Source organism: Orbicella franksi, chromosome 4, assembly GCF_964199315.1.
Source record: "Orbicella franksi chromosome 4, jaOrbFran1.1, whole genome shotgun sequence".
In the NCBI taxonomy this organism is placed as follows: Eukaryota; Metazoa; Cnidaria; class Anthozoa; order Scleractinia; family Merulinidae; genus Orbicella; species Orbicella franksi.
Genome location: NC_138148.1, coordinates 26,077,258 through 26,103,193, shown reverse-complemented (window position 1 = coordinate 26,103,193; position 25,936 = coordinate 26,077,258). Strand labels below are relative to the sequence as shown.

Here is a 25,936-nt window from a genome sequence, read left to right as displayed (position 1 = left end):
ATTCAAATACCGAGTGGACTTCAGCCGGTGTAGTAAGCTTACGTGTAACAAGCCAGCACTGTCATGTTTTCACACTCGCAGACTCCACATGATACCAGTTTCAGTAAGTTACAACATGCCTTAAGTATAACAACAAAAGAATATTTGTGATTTTACATGTGTACCTTGATGTTTACAATCCTAGTTTTCTTGCCTTCCATCTCGATTATTGCCTGGGCTCCCATGACTTTTTCCCTGAGTGTTCAAACGCCGTGACATGAAAATAACGCCAACAGACCAAAGAGAAAGAACTCACAAAAACAAACTTCACGATGTCAAAATAAATCACACAGTACCTTTGGTTGAAGGGTCTCACTCTCACAGCCACCTTCACAGAAGCCATTGTATTCTTCAACAATTCTAGAACGAACCGAAAATACTGCTGCCTTCAAACAGGCTTGAGCGACAATGCGACTGACTACTCTAAAGACTTTGCACAGGGCAAACTGTAAAGGTAGCCAGAAGTTAGAGATCTTTGCGGTCGGAGAAAGCTCGAAAAGCGTACAAATTTTAGGCCATCCATTTCACTGTAATGTAACATAGTCTCTTGACGCGACTAAGCCATTCATTGCCGCAGACAATTCGTAAATGCAAAACTGAAATGATCCGAAATGCTCGGAAGAACGATCTGAATAAAATCACCGTGTCGCGACAGCGAGGCTGTAGGTCGGAGATCACGTGAGAATGTGCCGCCTCTTGGCTGATCGTTTGTTTACTTCCGGTAAAACAGACGGACACGCAATCTTGGTTGTTTTGTTTTTGATGAATTAATCTTCAAGACCAGGGAGCGCTTGTTTACTGCGCTTTATATGCCTTAAAATCGTGCGTGATAAAAGCCGAGTTTATGACTCGGAAACTTATGCAAAATATTGATAATGACTTCGATTAAGGCAAGCATTCGGGCGTGAAAGGGTAATTGTGTGGGTGAGAATTTTAATAACGTGGGTCATTTACGCATAAGTTTCCTTGATATCATGATTAAACTCGGCCTTAGAAAACGAAAATAGAATATAACCTTTGACAAGATATTCTGCAAAAATATTAAGAAGTTTTTCACCATGAGGTACAAGTAGTAGCGCGTGGTAACTGTCGATAACAGCTTATTTCAAAGAAGTGAAACTTTTCTGCGGTTCCTTTCGCCCACGAGGCCTCTTCTAAATCATGCGTAGCCTTACTTGAGACGTGCTTATAGTTCTGCCCTTTCTTATTTATGATAAAGCATGGGTCGCTTTTTAATGACTGAAGCTAAAATTAGCTCTTTTCTTTGAAGTAACCCCAAAATCAAAAGAACATTAGACACTTGGCTCGATAAAGATTTCGAAATTATTACTCTATTTCACATTCCATAAGAACTATCAACATGAAAAAAGACAAAATGAACAAATGAAAATGAAATATTTTTCACATTGTCTCGCTACGAATTTTCGTCTGGTTATCTAACCCTAATTACACAACTTTCATTTACATTGTTCGAATTGAACTGAGTTGGAACTTCTCGTTTGGAAATCTTTTGGAAATATACAGGACGCAAACTTCAAACTTCATATATCGATGGTGCCTGACCATAAGCGTAAACAGACTAACCTGAGTGTTATTCATATTAACGTCATTGCAAATTTCACACAATCTTTGAGAAGGGAGAGGAAAGGAGTGGGAAAAGGGGCGTAGATTCCTTTTTGAACAATTGGCTCGGAGAGTAGAGGAGCCAAAGTCAGAGATACCTTATTATAGGAAATTACCGATGCACTTTATTAGTCCACGAAGAGTCTTGTAGATGAAAAAGAAGGGTGCTGTAAAATACACTTTTTTATATACGAATATATTTTATAAGAATATCGAGACTAAAATTTGCGAAATTTCAGGAACGTTCTGCGTGTTGAAACTTTGTAAACACAATACAATTATACGATTTTAGGTCTTTTTAACTAAATCGTATAAAATTGCCGTTTCTTTCTCTAAACGGCATAACTAGCCAAAAAAAAATGGAAACACAAAAACAGCACTAGCCGTGTGTTCGACGTTAAATACATTTCTGCAAGAAGTTATAGGCCAATTATGTGTGTCATATTAGGCTTTACATGCTAAGATCTAAGAATATTCACAACATTATATTCAGCCTAAAGTCGGGAGAAAAAATATGAATATTCAGCTTCAGCCGGAAAAAAAAAACAATATTCTTATAAAAGGAGTGTACTATACATGATTCAACAGAAAAACAAAATCAGTATATTTTTGAAATATTGCCGGTTATCATGTGACGTTGTCACGGTCCGAAATTATAACTTACCTACCCTTCTGAGGTTTTAGTTTCGTGACGTATAAGACTGTCTAAGAACTTGACGTTTCGCGAAGTTGTAGCACGGCAGGGTTCCTCTATTTGTAATAGAGCACGTTTGAAAACAGGTAGCCCAAACTCACGTTTCGAGTGGTCCGTAGGTTATCGGTGTTGCGTACGTAACGCTAAGGTTGACCGTTGAAAATTATGAGACTTTGTATGAGACTGCGGCCTTATTAGCTAAGGAATTTCAGAGTACCCCACATCCAGTTAATTTTTGGCCTAAATATCTAGCGTATCCCGTTAATTTCAGTTGCAAAAATAACGATTTTCCCACTCGGTAGTCCGTTTTATTAATTTTCCCTCCAAATATCCCGCATTCCGTTACAATTTTTACCCAAATATCGATCCCGTATCCCGAGAATCGGGATTTGTTATCACTGGGTCAGTTTTGCCGTATTTCACCTTAGTAAAGGTATAAAATAAACTTAATTTTTCCATTTGACGTATCCTTTTGCCTGTTTCGCGTCCGTTAGGGGGATTTTAGACAATTTTTTTCGATTCCTTTCCCCTTCCTATTAAAGACGGAGGTCCGTCTCAGGAAAAGTCACGTAAAACGCCATTACTAGACGGGAGAATGGCAAGTCTCTCAAGTTATGGTTAAAGATGGCACGGAAAATAATTTATGTATTATGTTGTTTTCCTGATGCTGTCACATTTATTCAAATAACAACGTCAAATCATCAGCTAATAATACATATTTTTAATTTACCTGAGTGGATAGCCTGAGGCAAAAGCAGAGTTGTGATGTCTACAATCTTCAAGGGAATAAATTGAAAAAACAAAACCACCCCTCACCCCAAATCAATGATGAACTTTAACCAAATGTTGCAGAGATGATTCCTTATGCTTATTATGTTTCGTTTTTGGAAACTGAAAAACTTGTGTACGCTGTTGTAGATTTTGATGTCTAACTTAGTCTAAAGTTCGGTCAAAATATATGGTAGGCCGCCAGTGCGGAGGGGCACGGTAGGGTCAAGGGGTAGTAGGGGAATTAGCAGCACACCGCCGGCTTCCCAGATTCTCAAGAAATATCCCTCCTTTCGACATGTTCGAGGGGGCCGCTGGATTCGCTGGATGACCATTTGTGCCAATTAGTGCCCAGTTGGCTGCCTCAGAAATTAAATTGAGGGAATCTGGGAACCAATGACATCAAAAGCGGTCAGTAAAGTGTGCGCAGGCTCGCGAGTGGGAGAATCGAAGAAAAAGAGTGTTAGAATGATTCCGAATAAAATGTACACTTTGGAAGCTTTGATTTGGCGATCATACCCTTTAAAATGACCTAGAGGAAGGAACTAACGTGACTCAACATGGCTTCGGTCAAGGTAGCAGTTAGAGTGAGGCCCCTTAATAAAAGGTAAGGAAATATATCGATGCGAAGGAAGTTTAATTTTTGCCGTTCATTAAAACACCGGTATATAAAATTCCCAATGATCGCCAGTGTAAATATCCGTTAAAATGTCCTCTTTTAATTTCGTAAGGGAACGTGATATGGCGGCGAAAGTTTGCATCCATATGGAAGGCAAGAAAACTACAATCTCCAATCCTGCTGTAAGTGGAATTTTTATATTTTTTCTTGGTTTACGCAGGCTGTTTACGGCTAGTTGTTGTTGCTCCAATTTGGTGCTGAAATTTAACTTGCGTTTCAACTTTGCTTTCAGGGCGAAGATAAGGATTTTTCATACGATTTTTCCTACTGGTCTGCCGATAGTTCAGACCGACATTTTGCCTCACAAGAGCAGGTAAATCTCTTAAAATAACTACACTTACGTAAAATTTACATTTAAACCCAGCCGAAGGCAATGTTCGTGCTTAGTGATTTCGAGAATTTCAAACGTCATTTTGCATGTATAATGAAGAAACATTGTATTGTCACTCGCGTAATTTAGATAGCAGTGATACATATACAGTCATCGCGTTTTTAAAAGGATTTTTCAAAGTAATCTGTAGGTTCGCATTTACAATATTTTATTTTTACCCTAGCTTGTGAAGACGGTGTGTTGCCCCATCATATGGTTCTGTAATTTTGATTTGTCTAAATTTTTAGATATTCGCCTGTTTTGCACGTCAAATAACAAAGTAAAAATAAGGGTATAACCTTTTTATAACAGTTCTTTGGTGATGTGTGTTGTTTCAATCTTTTAGAAAAGCTGCAGCTATAAGAAAATAACAAAATAATAATAATAAAATTGATAACGCTATTTTCCTGATGAATCAAAATTGAAAACCTTAGCTAGGAGGGGGATCAGATTATAGTGGCTGTGAAATTGTATTTGCATGCATTTATGCTCTGAAAGTACACATCTCCTATCAAAGTGTTTTCAAAGAAGATTTATTTTTGATCATTGTATAAAAACTGCAATCGTGAAAGTAGAAACAAGTTTTGATTTCAACTTTATGAATATTGTCTCACATAAAATGTGTGTGTTGACATCAACAAATCAGGAGAATGCACACTGTAAATAAATATGATCATCAATATTTTATCTGGTTAACCATCTTTCTAATTAGGAAGAGGTTCAGACTGCTATGATTGAATCACACAAAACCCACTTAAAAATGGCACTTAGAATTAGATTATGTTGTGCTTTTAATGAATGGATCGTTTAAAATTAGCTTAAGAAATTCTGCTTTGTGAAATTGACTCTCTATTGTCCAGATGAAAATTTGTTCAGATTTAACCAAATAATTTATTCTCAGCCCACATTTTAAATATTATTTACTTTCACAAACCTGGTTAAATTTATAATATATTTAGTTCTCAGAATTTTCTCAATGGTTTGAGAATCATCAGCGTTTTGCCCCAGGGGATAGTGGGAGCAACTAAGCTTAAGGATTTTAAATATTATTTTTGACTAATCATTTCAATCTAAAATAAATACAGATATACACAATGACGTGAATGTACATAATGTACAAACAATAAAAATGCGATCATGCCTGTGCACATTTGAAGTATGAATCAATAAGTTGGTAAGATGTGAAAATGTAACTAAATAAAAATGAAGTCAGTTTATCTAAATATTGTATAGTAAGTAATTTCTTGGAGATTTTTAGTTATCTTTGCAGTTTGTAGGACCTTTGTGTTTTATTATGCTCTGTTTTGAGTCTTGTCAAATGCAATTTGGTGATTCATCTCTGAGTCAGTTTTGTCTGATGAGGTGTGGATCAATACATTTCATTTGAAAATGGAGTCTTATTTACATCTACATGAAAACAAATCTGTGACTGTAAAGCTGAATTTTATGTACGAAAGGTTTTTCACCAGACTGCCTGTGGGCTGAGCTCGAAGTGTTTACCATCTCAAACAAAGTCGTCAGATTTATTTAACAATCATGTACTAATAATGTCTTTACTTCTGCCTCTTCACTTCAATTTATAAACAGTGCAAATCACACACACCAAAAATACACTTGCTGGGGAAACTACACGTGATATATACATGTAGCAGGATACTTGAAAAAAAAAAAAAAAGAAACATTGGGTTTTTTCACACCATTGTTTTCAAAACGTAGGGGGAATACTCAGAATATTCAAGGTGACATTTCTTATTAACAGTATGTTTATCTTGTGCCTTTCAAAGTTTCTTTATTAGCATAGCCACCATCTTCGATGACAAGTAGATCCTTGTGCACTAATTCTGAATGTAGATCTCTATGTTTTGAGAGATGCATGTTACAGGGTTGTCAAAAGTAGCCCAGTTGTGGCCGGCAAAAATTCCAATGTACTTTGTAATTTTGGCCAGCTACTCTGCTAGGGTATTCACCTAATTCTTTATACAGAGGTGGCAAAATCAACCACATAATACAACATTGAACCTGCCTACTTACAAACTCTGTGACAATGGTCCCATATGTTCATGTCTAATTTTAAACTATTTTTTTGAAATATAATTTAGTAACTATTTATTTAAACATAACAAAACACCAAACATTAAATTATTTTGTTTGTGCTTCCTTGATAGGTTTTTGAAGACTTGGGAACTGACGTTATCCGGTCAGCATTTGAAGGTTACAATGCATGTATTTTTGCTTATGGTCAGACTGGTGCGGGCAAGTCGTACAGTATGATGGGACAAGACGTAAGAAGCCATTATTGTTGAAGTCTTTTGAAAATTTGTCAATGGCCTTTAGATTCTATGTGGAAAATCCCCTGATTTGTTCTTTGGTCCCACTTTAAACATGTATGCATGTACTGTACATAGACAAGCTCTATTTTACCCACCAGGAGTAGTGGTTAATAACAGATGGGACTTACCCCCCCTCCCTCCCCGTAATTCAAATTATGATAATGAGCTGGTGTGTATTAAAATTAGGAGGGGGAGACTATGAGAAAGAGGGGGGTTAAAGGGTTGGCTAAATAGAGCTTTTGCACTGCTACCTAATTATGACAATCTACAGTCAAAAAAAATATTAGAATGACCCACAAAATATATTATCCTGTCTCTCCATGCTAATGTTAATGTAGGAGGTGCAGTGGCCTCATGGTTAGTGCACTCGTTCCTAGATCGAGCAGTCTGGGTTCGAGCCCTGGCCGGGGACATTGTGTTGTGTTCTTGGACAAGACACTTTACTCTCACAGTGTCTCTCTCCACCCAGGTGTATAAATGGGTACCGGTGAGCTTAATGCTGGGGGTAACCCTGTGATGGACTAGCATCCCATCCAGGGGAGAGTAGAAATACTCCTAGTCGCTTCATGCTACAGAAATGGGGATAAGCTCCTGCCTGGTGGGCCACTTGACTCGTATGCAGACTTTACCTTACCCTTTGTGCTAACACAGTTGAACCCCTATTAAGCGGCCACCTATTAAATGGTCAACTAAAATATGAGGCTAAAGGCTCTTTAAGGACGTTCTTGCTAATTGTTTCTGTGCATTGTTACTGCGCGTGCAAATTCACTCACCACTGAGAGTGTGTGCTAAGTAATAAAATGAACAATGATAGGGCAGATGGCCATTGCTATAGCTTTGCCTGGATTTAATGAGCTTGGATGTGCGGTGACCCCTATTTTTGTTTTGATGGATCATTTTCTTTACCAATTTTCTATGTTTAGGGAAAAACGAAGAAAATCTATCGACTACAGTGTGTACATGTAGAAGTTTGAAATTTTTGCACAAAATGCTACATCAAATTCCGTTCGTTTTGTTTCGTTTCCTCAGAAACGAAACAGTATTGTTTTCAGTTCAGGGGTGAACTATTTACATAGTGATATGTAGTATCCAATCAGAGTAAAGTTTGTAATTGTTAATGTAAATACGGTGGAAATTCGATCATCGCAACAAAATGTGACGTTCGGAACATTTCAATTGCTGCTTTATTTGAAAATGGGGAATTACGACTGAAACTCTCATTTCTTGTTATTAAAATACACAAGAAAACTACACGCTGGACTTCTATTCGGATAGTAATAGTGAAAAGGAAGTTTATTTTGGAGGTAGAGAGACTGCCAGACCACGCAATTTGTCTCCTAATGTGATATTTTAAGCCGATGGAAGCAGTTCGTTTTGTTTAGTTCAAAGAAGAAATGGTACTGTACTTAGTGATTTATTGACATATTGAGTATGAATGTTATCTGCCAGTAACGCTTGTAATTCACAAGGTAAACATGTTCAAGAAGAATAACTTCTCGGAACTAAATTTTATTTTGTGACACGGAAAGAAAAGGAAATTAAAATGTCATGCAGATGGAAATAATTGGCAACTTAAATGTTCCTAAGTCTTACTGAAACGATGTATTCTAGAGAAACGAATATATCTGTTTCCGTGCTTGATTTAAATGTGATTAAGATCACAACTACAGCGACATAATTTTGGTCAATCAGAACACTTGTCAGGAATAACAATCCCGCCCCTTTTCAGTGGCTGTTTATGGGAAAAGAACATGCACTTGGAGCGTTTGGACGATACTACAGATACGTTATGTTGTGGAAAGTAACTAATTCATTATATTGTAATAATTTTTATAATTAACGTCGGTATATTGCAAAATAGGCACAATATGGCTTTTTTATGAGGTTTTCTTCATATCGTAGGTGTCGGCATTTTCCAGATTTAGTTGAATTTCTCGAATTTTCTGCCGCAATTCCAGTAACTTTACTTCTTAGAACGCACTTTTAAAAACAAGAAAATTCATATTTTGACATACCGCGGCATTTCAAGAGCTGGTTTCCATGAAAACACTGATAGCATTTGTATTTTAGCTTCATAATATTCAAGCGAAAGTGTGTCGTCACACATGAGGCGTCCTTTTTGAAAAGAAAAATATACTGCATCACTGACAATGAAACGCAGAGTGCCACATTCATTCAAATCAAGGACTGCCCGGCACAGAAATGGAAAAATTATGCGTCAAATGCTTTTGCCTCTTAGCTTTATTTGGCCTCACACACAATACTTTGAATTTCTGAAAAATTTGGCAGGGCTGTGAGGCCTGCTTCCCAAAGCACTTAACCTATTTAAGACCAAAGTCTGCGATTTTTCTAACCTATTTATGGCCTGACCCTTAGATTAATACCCTGTTTCAGACCTGCCGTAGTTCTCTAGGTCAGAATGATGTTAAAGGTATTGTGAATGGCTTTAGTTGCTGGTGTTATCGATAATGATGAAAAAAGTAGCTTCTTCTAAAAAACATACCTTAATAAAGACTAGAGTGCAAAAACCATACCCAGTTTGAGACCAAAATGACAAAAATCGATACTCTACTTCTGACTAAAATGTCTTAAAAAAACATGTCCCTCTGACACTGGACATACCTATGTAGCCGATATAAGGAGCATCCCCCTTCCCCTAGGCCAGAGTCAAAGTGAAGTATCACAAGTAAATACATTTTGAAGTGCATTGACTGTAATAACTGATACTTGTGTAGACAACTTAAATTAATTAGCCCTTGCTCTTTTACAATAGGTTAAATACTAAACCTCACCTGGACGAAAAAACCCCAGGCTCTGGTAACTGAGCAGATCAGTGCGGTGCAAAGCGGCACATTAGCACAAATCCCCCTCGCCCCAGGACTTCTCATGCACAAGCTATCAAAACCCTAGCCTTTCTCAGACTTTGAATATCTTTTTGGAAACGAAACAGTATTTCTTTCTTGTTAGCTCTTTGTTTATCTGTGTGACAGTTTCAAATGCTTCTTGAAGGGTTAAGTTTTGTAAAAACGTTGGTAAAATTTGGAATTATTTATGCAACAGACCCACTTCTACAAAATATGACGAAGATTGTTTGCTTCCGTTGACTCGCCTTCGATATTGCTAACTATAAACCCCCTGCAGACCATGCTGAATTACATCCGTCAATTTTTCAAACTCAGGATAGTTTTCCACATGCTTTATCTTAGAAATGAAGTTGGTGACCACCAATTTTTTGGTATTTCTGACACAAGTAACTCATTATCTGACTGTGGTAAAAATTAAAAAAAATATATATCGACTGGAACATTTTTGCGTGAACGTCTTTTAAGTGTCAAACAGTAGCTGGTTATTAAATGGTCACCCCTATTAGGTGATCAGTAATCAAAGTCCCAATGAGGGCTTCTCTATTGTGTTCACCTCAATAAAGCGCCAATCCCCTTTAAGCAGCCACTATCCATTTCCCAGAGGGTAATAGGGGTTGAACTGTGAAGCTCTTTGTTGAGACTGATTTTTTGTATTCTTAAGCCCCTCTCCCATGCACTGCCACTTTCTTTGGGTTTAAATCCCTCTTTAACTCTTGTGTCACTTGACAGAGTTTTTATTTCTTCCTTAAATGGAACAAGACCTCATTAAGTAAGCTGTTATTAATTTGTGGACATTGTTTTGCAGTCGGCACCTGGGTTGATACCAAGAATATGTCAGGTAGTACCAATGTAGGAATAATTATTATATCCTAAAATGACTTAGAATCTTGTCATGTCTGTCAAGTTCTGTATACTATTGTGAGTAAAATGTCTTACCTCCGAAAAAAACATTTGAGTTAGACAGGTTAACTGATACATGTAGGTGGTATCCACAATTGTACAGTTATTTATGATTAGCTAAATGTTTGGGACCATACAGTATAAAAGACACATCTAAATAGCAGATTTGCACGTCATCATCATTTGACTACAGCTACTAGAATTCCTTTTGTTTTTTGTTTATTTTTTTAATTTTGAATTCCCAATGGGGTTTTAATAACTTTTTCTCTAATTAGCATAGGAAACAGAAAAATGAAGGATGCTGGTAGTTGTAGTCAAATGACACCATCATGCAAATCACTTATTTAGAGCAATAGATGTTTCAAGTTTTGTCATTGATTTTTAATTCAGTAAACTTTCCCTTATCTTAACCAGCCTTTTGGTTCCTTTTTTCCTTTAGTTAGACAGTAAGCTATAAGTGATTTTTCTTGAGTTTCTACCAATTTGGAGGTAATTTTGTACACTGGAGAAACAATATAATTTATGTTATTTTTAATAATTAAAAATAATATAAATTATATTTTTAAATTATAATTTAATTTTTTTCAACCATGCAAGTGTTAATTATTAACATATCGTAACTCTACAGGGTCTGTACAAACGAATGGAATCCAGTGGTGATGATAAAACTGAATTCAGGACTGAAGTCAGGTATAAGAATTGCCACATAGCTGATGGCTACTAAACTATAATTATAATAATTATGCAGGGTTATCATAAGGTTTTGAGTCACCAGTAGCCTTGATCTTCACACCTGTAACAAATTTGTTTCTTCTTGAGTAAATTGGATGGACTATAGTTGTTGGCTTAACTGACTTTGCTTAGGCTAAGATTTAGCAACCATGATACCAAGATGGCCATGCAAGTGGTAAAGACTGAGTTCACTGTGCAAGGTGTCAAAAAATCAGTTAATTGATATTTAGGTTTAGGAACCAGCTTTTTGTGGATTTAATCCACTTCCCATTTTATGGCGGATTGTAAAAACTAACAGGTATACCCCAAAGTAATCGGTTGACATGAATAGTGACATTATAAAGTGTTTGACTGTATTCTATAATAAAGTAAGGTAAGAGTAAGGTAAGGTAAAGTCTGGATATGAGCGAAGTGGTCCATCAGGCCACAGCTTTTCCTGGTTTCTGTAGCATGAAGCAACTAGGAATAGTTCTAATCCCCCCTGGATGGGATGCTAGTCCATCGCAGGGCTACCCCCAGCATTAAATTTGCCTGTACCCATTTATACACCTGGGCGGAGAGAGGCGCAATGTCCCCGGCCAGGGCTCAAACCTGGACCGCTTGATTTGGAGTCGCAAACACTAACCCTGAGGTCATCATGCCTCCACAATTTTATGATAGAGTATTCACACATAATTTACTTCATTATTTGAAAGATAATTATTTTTTTCATAATCGTTAGTTATCTTGAAATATACAATGAGAGAGTTGGTGATCTCCTGCGACCAGCCAAAGGAAGAGAAAAGTACAATCTCAAAGTACGAGAACATCCCAAGGAAGGCCCATATGTACAGGGTATGTTCCAGTGCTGGGTTCCTTTCTGAGTGATTTAATTGGTAACCTTCGGTTGCTAGTCATACTAGTCTTACATCTAGCATAAGCCATGATACTCTTGTTTGAGTAGTATGTTTTTTCTATCTCCTGTATGTTTTTAATGAGACAAACAATTATTTTAAAGTTTTGATCACGTTTGCATTTCTTTCAAGTTAAACCTTTTTTGCATTATTTTAGATTTGACAAAGCATGTTGTGAAAGACTATGAGGGAATAGAGAATTTAATGGATGAAGGAAACACAAACAGGTAAAAATAAAACTACCGGACAAACCATCAGAACCTTAAATGTACCTTAATTCTATTGAATGGAGTCACATCAAAGAGTAGCAGCCTAACTGTTTCTGCCAGCTGTGTTTGAAATAGATAAATGCATGCACAAGGATTCCTTGTGGCCTCAGACTAAAATATGTTTCAGGGCTCGAAATTGCGACACACTGGTCGCCAATACGACCAAAAATTGAGCACTGGCGACCAAATTTTGAGAACTGGTCACCAGCTGGCGACTCGGCGCGTTTTGTCCGATAACTAAAGAAAACCACGACACAACTTTTGTTTTTAAATCTTTATATTAGGAAATCAATCGGATATGGTAGCTAGTATACAACTCACCTTTCCATCCCCAGTAAAATAATGTCTGAATATTACAAGATAATCGAAAAAATTGAATGTATTTCGACACGTCGATATTGCGTTCACGGCGCGCCACATTGTTTCAGCGGCTTCTTCCGAAACTGGGATCGCAAGCGCACTTCAACGCCATGGGCTTCTCATGTTTTCATTTGCCGCGAAAATCGCGGCAGATACTAATCAGTTGAAGGAATTATGCAAGTTTTTACGTTCGGGGAATGAAGATTCAGCACGGACCCGTGTTTGTCTCACAACGAAAACCACGGACTTAAAACGTTTTATGCTCGCTTCATTTAAAATGACTATGGAGACAACCATCACCTTCGGACCAGAGACATATCACCTGAGAACAACGGTAGCTTTATAACTAGCTGTTACTCGTGTTGTTTCTAATTGTTTTCGCTCTTCAATTGTGACTTTCCTTGCATGTAAAGTAACGTATAAAATCGTGTTCTTGTGTAAGTTATATGTAAAATCAGTTGGCGACCAAAATTTTTCCGTTAGCCAGCTGGCTCCCGAACGAAAAAGTTAATTTCGAGCCCTGTGTTTAGTGTTTAATGAGAACTTTAAAGCACAGCAGTGCCACTTCTCAAAAGGCTTTTACCTCTTCCCTCAACCCCTTGAATTCCACTATTTAATCAGTGTGACATTTGCCCATTTTCTGTCCTGCATGGGGGTTCATGGCCGGGTCGCTAAGATTTGCCGGCTGCCATCAGTGAAAGCTTGTGGATTGGATATTTCAGGCACCCAAGCTCCATTTAGTCAAGTAGTTGTTAATAGTGTAAGAGCGAACGTTTACTGTAAGGTTTGTTCATGTCACAGGACTGTTGCCTCCACCAACATGAATGATGTGAGCAGTAGATCACATGCAATATTCACCATTTTATTTACTCAGGTTGGTAAACAAACTTGTGTGACTATTAAGTCATAATACATTTGAATCTCCCGTATAAGTGACTACCCAAAATGTCAAGCCTAGGTGGTCACTTACGGAAGGTGGTCGCTTATGAGAGCTTAGACCATATTGGGTCAAAAGATTGCCTCATTAGCATAAGGTAACTACATGTACAGAGACTTACCCTATGTTTTATTCACATCAAAAGCCAATTTCAAAAAAAAAAAATTATCCAGCACTTTGCATTGAGAAATTTCTGTTTCTTGTACTACCCAGGAATGCGATAGTGTTACATCACCGTATTATCCAATTTTCACTCTATTATCTGTCGAGTGGTTGCTTACAGGAGGCTAAAAACAAAAGAACATTTCAAACGTTTAGCTCTCAAAGTGGTTGCGGTCGCCTGTATGAGAGGTGGTTGCTTTCAAGAGGCTCCAAATAAAGTGATTTGACTTGGAAACTTTTGGTATTCTGGAAAACTGGTCGCTGAGGGGAGGTGGTTGCTTACGAGAGGTGGTCGCAACTGGAAGTTGGACCATATGTACAGTCATGTACATGTAGGTGACAATGCACAGGAACATGCCTACCCAGAGAGAAACAACTGATCATTATTTTACATTTCGGAGACAACAGTCTTAGTAAACAGACCTTGCCATGTATTCAGTTCTTCCCTAGCCAGAGAGTCATCTGAGGTTCAATCTGGAAATTCCATAGGGGTCAATACGTGTAGCCCTACAAGGCTCCATAATTTTATAGTGTCTGTGACTGATTAATGTTCAGTTTTAAAATTCTGTGAAAACTAAGTTCAGGAAGGCACAATATTTCCTGAGCAGGGGATTAACTGTGTTAAGTGGGACATTTACTCTTGTGATAGAAAGAAATATCAGTTCATGTAAATTTAGCATGTGAATTTTTGATGTTTGGTTATATTGCAGGCAAAGTTTTACACAGATATGCCAAGTGAAACTGTCAGTAAAATCCACTTAGTTGATTTAGCAGGAAGGTAAGAAGACCGCTCGCTACCTTTTTAGCTATTCTCTGTCATAGATTGAGCAGAAAAGTTGGCGAGTTTCTGTGGGGAACAAAAATAGGGGTAAGTGTGAAAAAGTCTTTGGCCCTTCTGCTAACATCTTAGTTTATTCCCACAGTGAGAGAGCAAACTCAACTGGTGCTACAGGAAGCAGGTTGAAAGAAGGAGCAAACATAAACAAATCTCTTGTCACATTGGGAACAGTTATTTCAGCGTTAGGTAAAAATGATTTAATAATCCTCATTACAACTTCTAACTTAAAATAAATGATCAGTCTGTCAGTGAATAAAGAAAGGCAGAAAATATTTATTAATTCTTTCCCATTGGGAGTGGTGAGTGAGCGAAACAGTACAAGTCAGTTAAACAAAGGACAAGGATCTATGTGTGTTGATAGCCTCATTTTTTCTTCCACATTCCATTCTTTTTGCTTCTCCTCCAACTAACCAAACAGTGGAAGAGGCCAGTTCAGTTGTGGGGAAAATCAAATATCCTATGGCAATGTATTAAATGTTTGGATTTTGTCGTAGCTGAAGCAAGTGAAAATACCATCAATAAGGATCCCAAGAAGAAGTTGTTTATACCATATCGCAACTCTGTTTTGACGTGGCTACTCAAAGACAGTTTAGGAGGGAATGCCAAGACAATCATGATAGCAGGTAAGGAATATGATTGAACCCTTTAGTTCCAAGCTTGAAATGGTGGATTGAAATACTTATTCTCCATACTGATTGACACTGTACTTCTTAAAAGTTAGTCTGAGAATTAGGTGGTATATCCATAGTCAGCCTCTCTTAACTGGAAGTTTTCTCTATTGTGGTTCACATCATGTCATTGTTGTAAGGTGCAAGAAGAGACAGCACTCTCTTTTTATAAGGAGCAGGGAGTGCTCAGTGGTGAGAGTGCTCGCCTCTCAGTAATGTGGCTTGGGTTCTGCAATTCTGGTGGGTGCCACATTTGGGTTGAGTTTGTTGTTGGTTCTTGCCTTGCTCCAAGGGGTTTTCATTGGGTTGTCCAGTTTTTCTCGCTTCGCAAAAACCAACACTCAAAAATCCAATTTGACCAGGATAGAAGACCTGCATGAAAACCAGCTAAGCCCCAGTGATACTTCCTCTCTAAATATTGTAATTCATTTATTTGTTATATATAATTTTTTTATTCTTCAAAGCTATATCACCAGCTGACGTGAATTATTCAGAAACCCTCAGCACCTTGCGATATGCCAACAGAGCCAAGAACATCATTAACAAACCCACCATCAATGAGGTTGGTTACAAAGTTTGGTAAATTAAAATGAGTGAATTTCAGGCCAACAAATTTTATTTCTTATTCATGGTAGTGGCTTGTGTAAAAAAATAAGTCATTGGTAAAGTAAAGTAAAACTTTATTTAAACAGGGTAGCCCGTTCAGCTCAAAGGCAGATATCCATAGGGGCCCTGTATAAATAACATCAGGTTAAAAATAGAAATTTATGTACACAGAGTGGTAGCTTTTCGAAGGTTTCTCAGAGGACCGTAATCTTCCTTTGCTAATAGAATAAATTTTGTTGATTTTAGAAGTAAGCCCAATCACAAGTAAACATCACACCGAGTATACCAAGTGCGGCAATTTTTCAATTGATAAAAGATGATTTGAAGGGGCCATGTTATGCTTGTCCTAAAAAGTTCTTATTGATTTATATGCACATCTGTCGTATCTTAAATCTTGACTTATGTTCTTTAGGATCCAAATGTGAAACTCATCCGAGAACTGAGGGCTGAGATAGATCGACTCAAAGTGCTCCTGCAGGCACATGGCCAGGTAATGGGATATTTATTAAATATTTTAACAGAACACTTCCAGGAGTAGTTCACGAAGTATCATTTATAAACAGCTCCTTTTGGTCAGTGAACAGTGAACATTTTGTGACATTTGTTTAGTTTCGTTATACAAGTGACATCTCTTGTTGTTGTAGGATGGAATTGGAGGGCTTGGGGCTGCTGAAGAATCACAGATGACTGAGAGACTTCACGAGAATGAAGCAAGAGTCGAAGAACTCACTAAGAACTGGACCAGCAAGTGGCGGGAGACGCAAAAAATTATCGAGGTAAAAAAAAAGGATGCAAACAGATTTTCACGATTCTGAAGTTTCCTCGTTCAAAAACGCAACTGCGAGATTCCTGTTATGTCCTTTACCGGTGATACATGTAATTGCTTCTTGAAGTGAAAATAATCTTAAAAAGCTACACAGATTTCTGAAAAGAGTCTAACACATGTGTACTTCTTTCGAGCAGCGGAAGAATTGAGATTGTGAAATAGGACTTCTTTTTTTTAGCGTACTCAGTTTGCAAATTGCGAAAGAACCTCAAATTTAACTTTGTTTATGGTGGACATGTTTCGGTCTACCAATGTTAAAACCTTGTTGAATGAAGTTAAAATTCTTGAAACAAATATCTTTATCTTGGCGAGTGAGCATAGTAAAAAAACTCGGTTTTTTTTTTCTGCACAATACTGGCCAGATTAAAATTGAAGATTCAATTAACTACGAAGTGGTTGTTATTTTTGTATTGACAGGAGCGAGCTCTTGGGTTCAGGTATGAAGGTGCTGGTATTAAAATGGAGTCCGAGCTCCCTCACTTGGTCTGCATTGATGACGATGTGCTCAGTACAGGAGTCACTCTTTATCATTTGAAGGTAGACGGTGTAATATTTACACATATCAATGCTAGCTGCAACAGCAATAACACTCAAATGGTTTTACTCTGACCGAGTTTTCAACGATGTAAAATGAATGAAGTTAACCGAGACATTCAACACACGTGACACGGAACATCATATGATTGTGCTCAGGTGTGTTGGGTTTTACGAAGTGTCCATATTCTAAAGAGCTCAGTCACCCGCGCCGTTGGCGGGAACTTTTAGAGGAACGAACCAATCAGGAAAAAGCAAAATTTGTCTGCGGAAAAAAAGCGGGAATATTTTTAGATGGTCGAAACCCGGATAAACATAACAGTGCGTAAGGAGGTGCTGAAAGTATTGAAAGCCACCACATGATTAAATTAGTTCGAGCTTTTCTTGAGCTGTATAACTGGGTTACCGTAAGCAATCATTCTTGTGCCTAGCAAACAGTGCAAACATGCTGTTGTTTTTTCCACACGAAACTGGAGCAAAACCAAGCCAATGGTGACTTGGTAAAGCGCGCCAGTTTTCTCGCGCTTGGCGCCGGCTGTATGTTTTGGTTTCGAATTCTGATTGGTTCATATTGTTATTTACATTTATTCTGATTGGCCAGATGCAATACCTTGCTTTTTCGTCATGTTACAACAATAAGAAAACCAGTCTGTAGTGACAAATTAAGGAGTGATAAGTGCTTTGTTCATCAAAAGAGAGCTCAAACCTTTGTTGGTAAAAAAGTAATTTTATACTTTTATTTCGCAGGATGGCATGACGTACATTGGAAAAGAGGATGTCAATTTTAACCCTGACATAGGTTTGCGTAGATTCTAGTTCTTATTAAAATAATAAAAGAAAGCTAGTAAACAAATTTCCTTTGCATTTCAAAGCGTTGCTCTGATATCTCGTGCCCAAAGAGAGACCAAAACGTAATTTATCCTTACCTAACTTATATGAAGTGCCTTGATGTTATTAAGGAGAATTTCGATGTTGATTATTGTATTTTTCCTGTTAATTTACAGTGTTGTCAGGGCCTGGTATTGAAGCAGAACATTGCATCATGGAGAGTATCGAAGGGACTGTTATCCTTCATCCCATTGCCTCCCTGTGTCAAGTGAATGGGCTCCCTGTGGGCAAGTCACAGCGGATTAGTCAGGGTAGGTATTTCATTGCAGCATGCAAAGAGTTTGTGGTTTAGTTTTATCCAATCAAAACATAGAGCGAAAACTCAGAAGGACTTTAGAAAGTTGTATCGCCAGCATGGCGCAAGGGATAAACACCAGATGTCACGTAAGGTTTGCTGTTTTTGTCACGTTTGGGTGGACAGTAGGTTTGTCCGGTATCATTTTTTAGTGATATTTTATTATTCTTATTTTTTCTGGGGACAGGGGCAACTTTTCCAACTTACTTATTGTGCTTTTTTTCGATCGAATGAAGGGTTGAAATTGTCATATTTTTTTTCTGCAGGTGATGTAATTTTACTTGGAAAGACTAACATGCTGCGGTTTAACCATCCTCAAGAAGCTGCCAAACTCAGGAAAAAGAGATACGTGAGTTAGTTTGTTGTCATTTAAATTTCAAAGAAATTACAATACTGATTTATACTGCTTTCTCGTTGATCATAGTATGAATCGATGGAAAATCTGGCGGACATTGGATCAGAACCAGAGAGAGAACCATCTTACATGTTCTACAATGCCGGGTGAGCACAAACCTCTATGATTTGCTTCTCAATGATCTACCGTAGGACTTTAGCACACCTACATATGTAAAGAAACATAGGGGAATGCATAACAAAGAGACATACACGCGCGTATATACGCGCACATGTGTGCTATTGACATACGCGTATACGCAAAATACGCTCGTATAATACGCGTATGCGTAGTTCGCATATATTTGAGCTGCACTCTACATACTTCCATTGGGTTGATCTATGACCTCGTCCACCTTACGCCGGAGAAATTTGAAAACTCAGCTTTATTTCTACGGTTAGGCCTACCGTCCGCACCAATTCGTCACGAAAACGGAACTTTTCGAAAACGCTCTTCAAACCGGAGGAATTTGAAAATTCCGGGTTTGCGTTTAGTGTGGACGAACAACATTCTGAAAACGGAGCTTTTCGAAAACGGCTACGACACGATAATCACGTGATTTCCCTGCCCGAGATTTCCTCAAACACAAATCCAAAATGACCGGTGATTGTTGCGTTTTCGAATTTCTCCGAAGTTGTGTGGACGGAAAACATTCGACGCGTTTTCAGAGGGAAAACGCCGTTTTCAACTTTCTCCGGAGTAGTGTGAACAGGGCCAGAGCGTCACAATAATTTAATTGCCTATTTCATATTTACTAGTCTGTTGTCGACATTAATGATTTTCTTTCTTAGTTTGGAGCTGGAGCGTCAGTATCGCGAGGAAACTCGAAGGATAGAAGAGCAAAGGTGAGCAGAGATTTTGTTTGTTAAATTTGGTCCACCAAATTTGACATGGCTCGTTACAAATGTAATTGAGAAATTTCTGGAGCTTTGATTGACTAATAGTGGGATAACTTCCTTCCTCTGCAAAGTGCCTTTCTGCAAATTTCTGAAAACTTGTTGATGTCGAATTAATCTCTAATTTAATCGAGGTCGTTGCGGTTACCTATATCAGTTAAACATTTTTGTATGTTTGTTTTATCCAGGAAATGCCTTGAAACCCAACAGCGAGAAGCTGCTGACAAATTAGAGGAAGCAAGGTTTGTGCGATACCCTCTCCTCCAATTCAGAGTTATGCAGTGTTGAGGTGTGTGAAGTTTCAGAGATACAAGAACTAACATTGTTTGGTTTTGGGGCGGGAATGTTTCCATACCGCTCGAAAATAGAATTTTACAGTCAAATGTCTCAACACCTCTGTTGACTATTGACGGTCCCATGTTGTTTTTGTTCTGTATTGTTTGCATTTTGAAATACATTTTAAGGCGAAAATTAGATTGGGAAATAAGGCCAAGATCGTCGGAAAATACCCGAAGTTCTCTGAATAGTTTCGTAAAATGCTTAGCATTCTGCCATAATCATTCAAAGATCCTTCAACAATATTTGAAGTCATGAAAAATTTTTTTGCAGTGAGGTACTGATAGTGTTTTTTATCCATAGGCGCGAGCTTGAGTTTCTCCGTTCCCAGCAACAGAGAGCTTCTGAAGTTCGCAGTGCAGAGGAAGTTGAACGAAAAAAGGAGCTGGAAGCGAGTCATCAGCAGTTAGAACTTCAGAAGAAATACTTGGAGGAAATACGCGAAGAACAAGAGCTTGCTCGCCAACGAGCTGAGGAGGAAATAAGACAGGTATACATCGTGAAATATTTAACGCCAAAAGCAAGTGTTTTCAGTTAATGTTGTAAACTTCTAAAAATAAGATACACCAAGATACACCATTCCTAATTTCAGAAAAATAAGCCCCTCGGACAATAAGAAACAAGGCCCCCTCCCCGCCCCCCCCAATTATAACACCATGAGTTTACATTTGGATTTATAACACTTTTTTGCCTTTTATATCTGTACAGTATGATAAGAAAGTTTTGCTTTTTATTTGCCAAATAACAACAGTTGTTTTGTGATAAGTACACTTGGAGAGCTTCGAGTATTTCCGATTAGCTCCAATATATGCACCACTTTTTTCTGTTTTTCTCTGACCATTTTTGAAGGTTACAATCCTTTCGGATAATGAGTCCCTCCTCCGTCTCCGCAAAGTCAAGCAGGAAAGTCTATTTGAAAAAGAATAAACCCAAGGGTTAATTACTACTTTGACGTTGGTAGTTTTGTCATTTCTATTCATCAGATGTAACTTTGGAACGATTTGTTTCTGTGTTTGCGCGAAGTTTCGTGAACACGAACGGGAAAGAGTCTCATATACAAAGGAAGGGGATGCTTGTCGGAAATTTTGAAAAGAACCCCTAAGATCCTGTTTTAGAAAACAACACAGTATCTCCTGTCATATTTTTTTCGGCTTAATACCCTAAAACGGACCGCAACTGATAGCTCCCGCTGTGGACCTTATGAGGCCGGACACCCTAAGAGGTACGAAAACCGTTTTCTTAACCCTTAAAAGGTACCACGAGTACCCCCGTCCTTTTATATGGGAGTCCCCCCGGACTTGTCATATCGATAACTTTTCTGCTTCGTGTTGTGTTGAAACAACCAGGTGAAGGAAAGGATTCGTCAAGAACAGGAAGAAGAGAAGCAGAGGCTGGAAGCTGAAATGCAGCGGTTGATGGCGCTGGAAGAAGACCACAGGAAGAAGGTTCAACTCAAGGAACAGGAGATGGGAAGAATTAAAGAAGATCTGGAGAAGAAATGGGACCGAGAACGAAGACAGGTACTGTGAAAATGCTTAGGAAAGTCTAGTTATCAAGCTAAAAACTCCTAATGGGAGAGAGGTGGAGGAAAACTGCGCCAGGGTGGTGTTAGACTGGCTAAGAGTAATCCAGTAATAATAGACCACTTTCGATATATTAAAATTCAGCTTGGCAGCAAGGCCTAGAGGACAAACAAAGGAAGCTGAATGACCATGTTTATTCATTTCTTTTGTTTGTGTCCTTTAATCCTCACTATCAAGCTGAATTTCAATATATCGAAAGTGGCCTATTGGTTAGATCACTGTGCCATTGGTATTTTTGAAGATAGAGTGGGAATGGGCTTTGCTATGGGAGGCAGGGTTAGGATTCTGTCTTTTTTAGTGGTGTTGCTAATTAGCTTGACGCTAATTTTGTTCTCAGGTTGAAATGCAGCGTGAAGAAGTGGCAAGATTACAGCAAGAAATTGAAACAAAATCACAAGAATTAGAATTAGCTGAGCAGCAGGCTCGAGCCACTGCTGAACGGAGCAGTGCTGCATCATCACCTGGGACACTTAGTCCTTCTGTTAGCAATGACATGCTGCAGAGAGCTCCTGAACGCATTGAGGCGGAAGCCGAAGCGGCAGCTGAGGCAGCAGCCGAGGCAGCGGCTAGGGCAGAGCCCGAGGAGAAGTCGCAACTGGAAGTACTCCGTGAGCGACTGAAGCAGCTGGAAGTTGATTATGAAGAGCAGCGAAAGCAAGCTCAGCGGGAGGTGTCCCAAGCCAAGGAGTCGGTCCGGCGAGTGGAGCAGGAGACCTTGGAAGGACTCCGCAGCCTGACCACTGGGAAGTCAGCCATTGAAGGAGAATGGCGCCGACTAGAGGAAGTGCAGGCCAAACACAAGCGAGCTCAAGACCAAGCCTACGCCAAGATTAGAGACGTGCGCGAGATGCTGGAGAGTGCGGAGGAGGTGGAGGAAGCGTCACTCATTGAAAAGGAGAAAATGATTATGGAGAGAAGGGCTGCAAGAATGAAAGTGGAGGAAGCCAGGAGGAGGTTGGAAGAGTTGGAAAACGAAGATAAGGACGTTGAGTTGACTGAAGCCGATTTCACGAAAAAGAAAGAACTGCTAGAATTCGAAACTCGCGAAGAGATCAAGGACATCAGAGAGGAACGAAAAATATTGAACGAATTGTTGAACAAGCATCAAACGGCTCTTCAAAAGGCCACGCTTATGGTGACAGAAACGAAAACTAAGCTTGAGAAACATCTGGAGGGCGAGAAGTTGATTCTTATGCCGCTCAGAGAGAAAGTTGAGAGCTTGGTGCGGAATGAACTAGGACCGCTGATTGAGTATGAACAAGAGATAGAGAGAAGATGTGAAGATGTTGACCGCGAGGGGCGAGAGCGCAAGAAGCTCATTTACAAACAGCGCCGGAGGATTGCGTTGCTGGAGCGACAGCACAGCCAGGCACTGCAGCAGGCGGAGAAAGAGACTTTGAACGAGGAGGAGCTGGAGGAGTTGGAGAACGAAAGAGAAGCGGAACGAAGCCTGATAAGGAAAGAAAAGGTCCGACTTCTTGAACTGGAGAAGAAGCACAAGGAACAGCAGGAGGTGGCAGAGCTGACGATCGGAGAGGCGGTGCAAGAGTTGGAGAAACGCAAGGCCAGCGTGAATCAGCTGCTTGAAACTGAGAGAAGAAAGCTATCTGATCTGGAAGCCGTGCACAAAGAGACCTTGGAGCACGTGGAACAAGAACTGGGGCAGAGATCAGAGATTCTGCACAGGGTGAAAGATAAAGTACAGAAGGACAAACGGCAGCTTGCCAAACTAGACGTAAGGCAACAACGCTGCGCGGCCAAAGCCGCCGAGGAGTTATTCCTTATGGCGGACCTGCTGGAGAAGGAAATGAGCGATAAAGGAAAGACAGACGAGCTTATCAGGATCAAAGAACAGAGGAAAAAACTGCAGGAGTTGGACAAACAGCTGAGAATGGCAGAGAAGCGAGAGAAGAATTCACGCGGCGATGACGACCAAAACCCGCAGTGCATTCTGCTATAGACGCATAAATGAACAGGCTTGCTTGTGATTGGTTGTTTTGAGATGCCGGTGCCTGCCATATGTGGGAAGATTGGTTCTGTCTAGTACCCAATCACGAGCAAGTATTAAATCGAGTCTAAATCAATTTAATTTGTTTGTAGGTAACTTCTCTATTATTGAATTTAGTTAAGGGATGGATAAAATTTGTTATTTGAGTTCTATTCCATAAGTTTACTTATTTATAGCGAAGAATATTTCGCTCTTGTATATAGATGAATGAATGCTAGTAGAAGGCGAAGCTTCCACAAGCCTACTTGACCTAACGTCGCAAATACAAATATAAATTGTCTTCCTAAGAACGATCTCCTTTTTACATTTAAATTGAGAATCATCTAAGAACTGTAATCGGGATGTAGCATTTTGTACTACAGCCGTGAAGTTTTCTTTACCCTAGTGATCTTTCGCTATTTTCATCAATCTCCCTTTTGTTGTAAAATAGAATCGTGCAGATTAAAGTGAGAATTGTAAATTAATAATGGAAAGGTTTCTGTCGGCAGTGCTAATTATGGTGTAGGTAAGGTAAATAGATAGTAGGATTTTACACATTATGCCTAATTTTTTCACTGTAAAATTATGCTGATATTCGATGCCCAAAGTTTTTCACTATTGTGCTCAAAAGACGTCACTCTTATGCTCCTTAATGCGTACGTGAAAAAAGTGCTATTTTCCCTTAATTTTAACCCTTATTTTAATGAAGCGTGAGCGACTCCTCATTGTAAGGTTTGACTATTACGAAGAGTTAACTAGAAGTGAAAAACTCGCTCAGCTGCAGCTGACGAGGGTTATATTGACAAGACATTCTGGCATGCTGAAGCCCAATTTGGAAGCTCTTTTTCATGTTGAGACCACTGGGTAGTAACAGTACTCTCGGCCTGCCTAAGGCCCGGAATAAGCCAGTTTTCGTCACTATTATTCCGGCATAATGCTCGATTCTTTTATCTCACTTTTATACTCAAAGTAATGCCGGCATAATGTGTAAGACCCTAATAGATAGCTTAATTGATTAAACTTTCGGGAGAAAAGGACTAGAAGTTATCGAATTGTGGAAAGAAAACTGCGGAGTTCTTTCTTTGCAAAAGTTATTTAATTAAATTTAAAAGTCAATTCTCTTCATTAAAGAATCAATATTTATTTCGCCGAACTAAAGTAAGACTTAGTTTATTTTTATTTGAAATTTCGCAGCGATTATTATCAATAGTAAATTGTATAAAACGTATTGGCCCTGTTTATAGGGTGCCAGTGAAAAAGGGAATTGAGGTGAAAAAATAAGTAACAAATGTGTTATAATGCTAGAATAGGGATTATACCCTCATCAGTTTAAAAACGTTAACATCCTGGCAGGGCATATCCCAAGGATTTGACATCATTAACCCCTGGGATATTCAATCTCTTCAGAAAGTATTTGTATTTGTATTTGTAATGTACAGCAGAAGGGCTAAATCGAAGGAAATGTTCATAGCTCACTGAGGTACAATGTCACAAAAGAGAGAAGATTTGGAGACGATTGACGGGAATCGCGAAAGGCATTGACTTTGCCCCAGAAGGGCCCATGAGTGTCAAATCCTTGGGAAATTTTGAAATATTTGAAGTGGTACTAGATGATGCGAAGAGTGCCTCACGGAATTATCAATGAAAAATTGAACAACAGAAAATGTTACATAATAAAGGAATGGTGGGTATCGAGTATGTGTTGTTTAACTTCTTTCAGTGATACATAGATGCTTTTTCGTTACTCTGTACATGGTGAGAGGCGCGGTGGCCTCATTGTTAGAGCGCTCGTCTCCGGATCGAGCGGTCCGGGTTCGGGGACATTGGGTTGTGTTCTTGGGCAAGACACTTTACTCTCACAGTGCCTCTCTCCACCCAGGTGTATAAATGGGTACCGGCAAAATTAAAGGTGGGGGCCAGTGGATGGTAACCCTGCGATGGACTAGCATCCCTTCCAAGGGGGAGTAGAAATACTCCTACAGAAACCAGGATAAGTTCCTGCCTGATGGGCCACGTGACTGGTATCCAGACTTTCACACGGACTGAATCTACGATCATGGACAAAAGTCCTTGGGACGCCGATGCAATGCAACGAATTACTGAAGCTCGAGAGAGCACCGTCAACCCACTCAATACAATGTTGAAACTAAGGAGAAATTGCAGGTACTAGTTTCCAACATTGTATGTGGGATGAGGGCTCGGAGGCTAAGAGTCTGGCGTGTATGCAAAACCGCCAAAACTGCAAATTCCCCATATTCGTATTCTCGGTACTGGACTGGATCTAGCTTGCAACTGAGGCTCATGCGGGAAGTCTTCGAATGCAAATGACATTAATCTCGTCGAGGAAAAGGTTGTTGTCCTTCATCGTGGTAGATGCAATAATAAAATGTATTATCGTTTGTCTCACGATGTAGTCACTTGAGATGTAGATCGACATTAATTGACATTAATCTCTTTTTAATGAT

The 25,936-nt window shown here is 39.0% G+C and overlaps 2 protein-coding genes across 3 annotated transcripts in view; one reads left to right on the top strand and one right to left on the bottom strand.

Annotated features, from left to right (window-relative positions):
* Window positions 1-1,244, bottom strand: part of LOC145485101 (uncharacterized) — a 28,151-nt gene extending 26,907 nt beyond the window's left edge. The window contains exons 1-2 of the mRNA XM_081463751.1: window positions 336-1,244; window positions 165-234 (exon numbers count right to left, since the gene is read on the bottom strand). Of these exons, the coding sequence (XP_081319877.1) occupies window positions 165-234; window positions 336-382 (117 nt within the window). The 5' untranslated portion in view covers window positions 383-1,244. The remainder of the gene's footprint in view (window positions 1-164; window positions 235-335) is intronic.
* On the top strand, window positions 2-25,179 carry LOC145485106 (uncharacterized). Of its 2 annotated transcripts, XM_081463778.1 has the most exons (25): window positions 3,069-3,731; window positions 3,856-3,925; window positions 4,036-4,116; window positions 6,339-6,455; window positions 10,173-10,205; window positions 10,896-10,957; window positions 11,721-11,833; window positions 12,050-12,119; window positions 13,323-13,395; window positions 14,331-14,398; window positions 14,544-14,644; window positions 14,953-15,081; window positions 15,591-15,688; window positions 16,145-16,222; window positions 16,377-16,508; window positions 16,976-17,095; window positions 17,840-17,891; window positions 18,097-18,231; window positions 18,542-18,624; window positions 18,700-18,776; window positions 19,461-19,514; window positions 19,754-19,807; window positions 20,205-20,391; window positions 21,248-21,421; window positions 21,822-25,179. In XM_081463778.1, the coding sequence occupies exons 1-25, from the start codon at window positions 3,685-3,687 to the stop codon at window positions 23,442-23,444; spliced, it is 3,831 nt and encodes a 1,276-aa protein (XP_081319904.1). In that variant the 5' UTR covers window positions 3,069-3,684; the 3' UTR covers window positions 23,445-25,179. The 2 variants fall into 2 exon arrangements, with proteins under 2 accessions (XP_081319905.1, XP_081319904.1); XM_081463779.1 differs by lacking the exons at window positions 3,069-3,731; window positions 3,856-3,925 and adding an exon at window positions 2-103.
* The last annotated feature ends 757 nt before the right edge of the window (window positions 25,180-25,936 follow it).

Coding starts and splice junctions, on each gene's coding strand:
- LOC145485106 (XM_081463778.1), top strand. CDS start 3,685: ATGGCTTCGGTCAAGGTAGCAGTTAGAGTGAGGCCCCTTAATAAAAG. Junction 14,645..14,952: donor AACAGTTATTTCAGCGTTAG/GTAAAAATGATT, acceptor ATTTTGTCGTAG/CTGAAGCAAGTGAAAATACC. Junction 16,223..16,376: donor TCCTGCAGGCACATGGCCAG/GTAATGGGATAT, acceptor TTGTTGTTGTAG/GATGGAATTGGAGGGCTTGG.